Source organism: Sinocyclocheilus anshuiensis, unplaced genomic scaffold, assembly GCF_001515605.1.
Source record: "Sinocyclocheilus anshuiensis isolate Anshui unplaced genomic scaffold, SAMN03320099.WGS_v1.1 scaffold928, whole genome shotgun sequence".
NCBI lineage: Eukaryota > Metazoa > Chordata > Actinopteri > Cypriniformes > Cyprinidae > Sinocyclocheilus > Sinocyclocheilus anshuiensis.
The window spans coordinates 543,732-545,534 of NW_015552531.1; the positions used below are offsets into that span (position 1 = coordinate 543,732).

The 1,803-nt window shown below is 36.3% G+C and overlaps 1 protein-coding gene across 3 annotated transcripts in view; it reads left to right on the top strand.

Annotated features, from left to right (window-relative positions):
- The window catches only part of apodb (apolipoprotein Db), a 3,012-nt gene extending 1,228 nt beyond the window's left edge, over positions 1–1,784 (top strand). The window contains exons 2-5 of one of the 3 annotated variants that reach the window (XM_016453876.1): positions 708–860; positions 1,082–1,203; positions 1,293–1,378; positions 1,508–1,784. In XM_016453876.1, the coding sequence (XP_016309362.1) occupies positions 744–860; positions 1,082–1,203; positions 1,293–1,378; positions 1,508–1,743 (561 nt within the window). In that variant the 5' untranslated portion in view covers positions 708–743 and the 3' untranslated portion in view covers positions 1,744–1,784. The remainder of the gene's footprint in view (positions 1–707; positions 861–1,081; positions 1,204–1,292; positions 1,379–1,507) is intronic. The other 2 variants (XM_016453875.1, XM_016453878.1) reach the window with 2 other exon arrangements.
- Positions 1,785–1,803: the final 19 nt, after the last annotated feature.

The following is a 1,803-nucleotide window of genomic DNA, read 5'->3' on the forward strand; positions in this document are numbered from 1 at the left end:
TATGCTATTTAATTGTTTAACAAACATATTACAGTAAATAAGTTCATATAGGCTATAATTATGTTCTTTTATTGTTCATGTAAATGTATCATGTTTTATCATTAAAAAATTACATTTATCAAAAAAATATAATTTCAACAATAAGCGACATTAAATTTAATAACACCACATAGTTCACATCATAACCTAAATAACGTGCAGGTGTACACCAGTGATTTGTGGTGATCATATGCAAACAGGTCCAACAGGTCTGTCAGCTTTAGATCAATAAAAAATCCTGGCATTCAAAACAAAAGGCATCTCAAAAACCCATGCATTCTATATTTCACTTTAAGTGAATTTAGATTTCATTCACACAGAGAGAGACATGACACGCAGCACAGTCGAATTAAAAAAGTGCTTTAAAAAAGTTGAGTCTCCAGACATGTCTGTAAAGGAACTTGTTAACTTGATACGCCATTAAAAAAAAGACCCTGGGGAAAAAACATATCTTCAACAGCTGTAGCACAGTGTAATAGAAAATAATACTTTTTTTTTCCTTTTTAAAGTTGAATGTTTCCACACAGTGAAAAAGAGAACTCCAGATTAATTCTGTGTGAACCATTCCTAATTGTAATTAGACAATGCAGTTTACAAATATCTATATAACACTGTGACATATTGTCTTGACATTAAAATGACTAATGCATCTTGAGCTCATGACTCAGCTTTCTCTCACAGCTGAGACAGCAGCTCTTGACAGGATGAAGGCCGTGATTGTGTTGCTCGTACCTCTTCTGCTTCCCTTGGTCTCTGCTCAGACATTTCGTTGGGGCCCCTGCCCAACACCAATGGTCCAGCCAAACTTTGAATTAAACAAGGTAGGACTATGCAAATATAATGAATCTTAAAGATAAAATTCAGCCCCCAAAATTGTTATTATTCACTCAACCTCATGTCTTTCTAAATCCAAATGCTGTTATTTTGTTTGGTTCGGAATGGCATGAGGGTGAAAAAATAATGACGGAATTGCAATTTTTGGGTGTAGTGTGGCCTTAATTTTGTACAGTGCACTTATATGAGCTTTACCTTTCACTCCAAGTACCTTGGAAAGTGGTATGAAATTGAAAAGCTCCCAGCATCCTTTGCGAAAGGCAAGTGCATTGAGGCAAACTACATGCTACGACCTGACAACACTGTCCAAGTTGTCAATGTTCAGACATAGTGAGTAATTAAATCTTTTGACTTAAATAGAACTTGTGTTTTGTCACTATCATTTAATCATAACTAAATTGTGTGTTTATATAAAACAGCAAAGGAAAAATTAGAAAAGCAGAGGGCACAGCAATCACTCAGGACCTGAGGGAGCCAGCAAAGTTTGGAGTCAGTTTCTCCTACTGTGAGTCCATGAATGTGCTGTGTTTGTGTTCAAACAACACATTTCTAGAACACCGTAGAATCTTTTTTCACTTTTTTTGAAGAGTTCTTTTGTTAATTCACCATCTGCTTCTTTTTTATATGTATGCAGTCACTCCCTACACCCCATACTGGGTCCTGTCTACTGACTACAACAGCATCGCACTTGTTTATTCATGCACTGATGTCCTCCGGCTCTTCCATGTGGACTATGCCTGGATCCTGTCCCGCTCACGCATTCTGCCCGCAGAGGCCATCTACCATGCCAAAGAGATCTTCTCACGTGACCACATTGACGTGAGCAAAATGATTCCCACAGATCAGCAAGGATGCGATGGTCCTATTTAGACAGAAAAGACTGAAATATATATATATATATATATATATATATATATATATATATATATT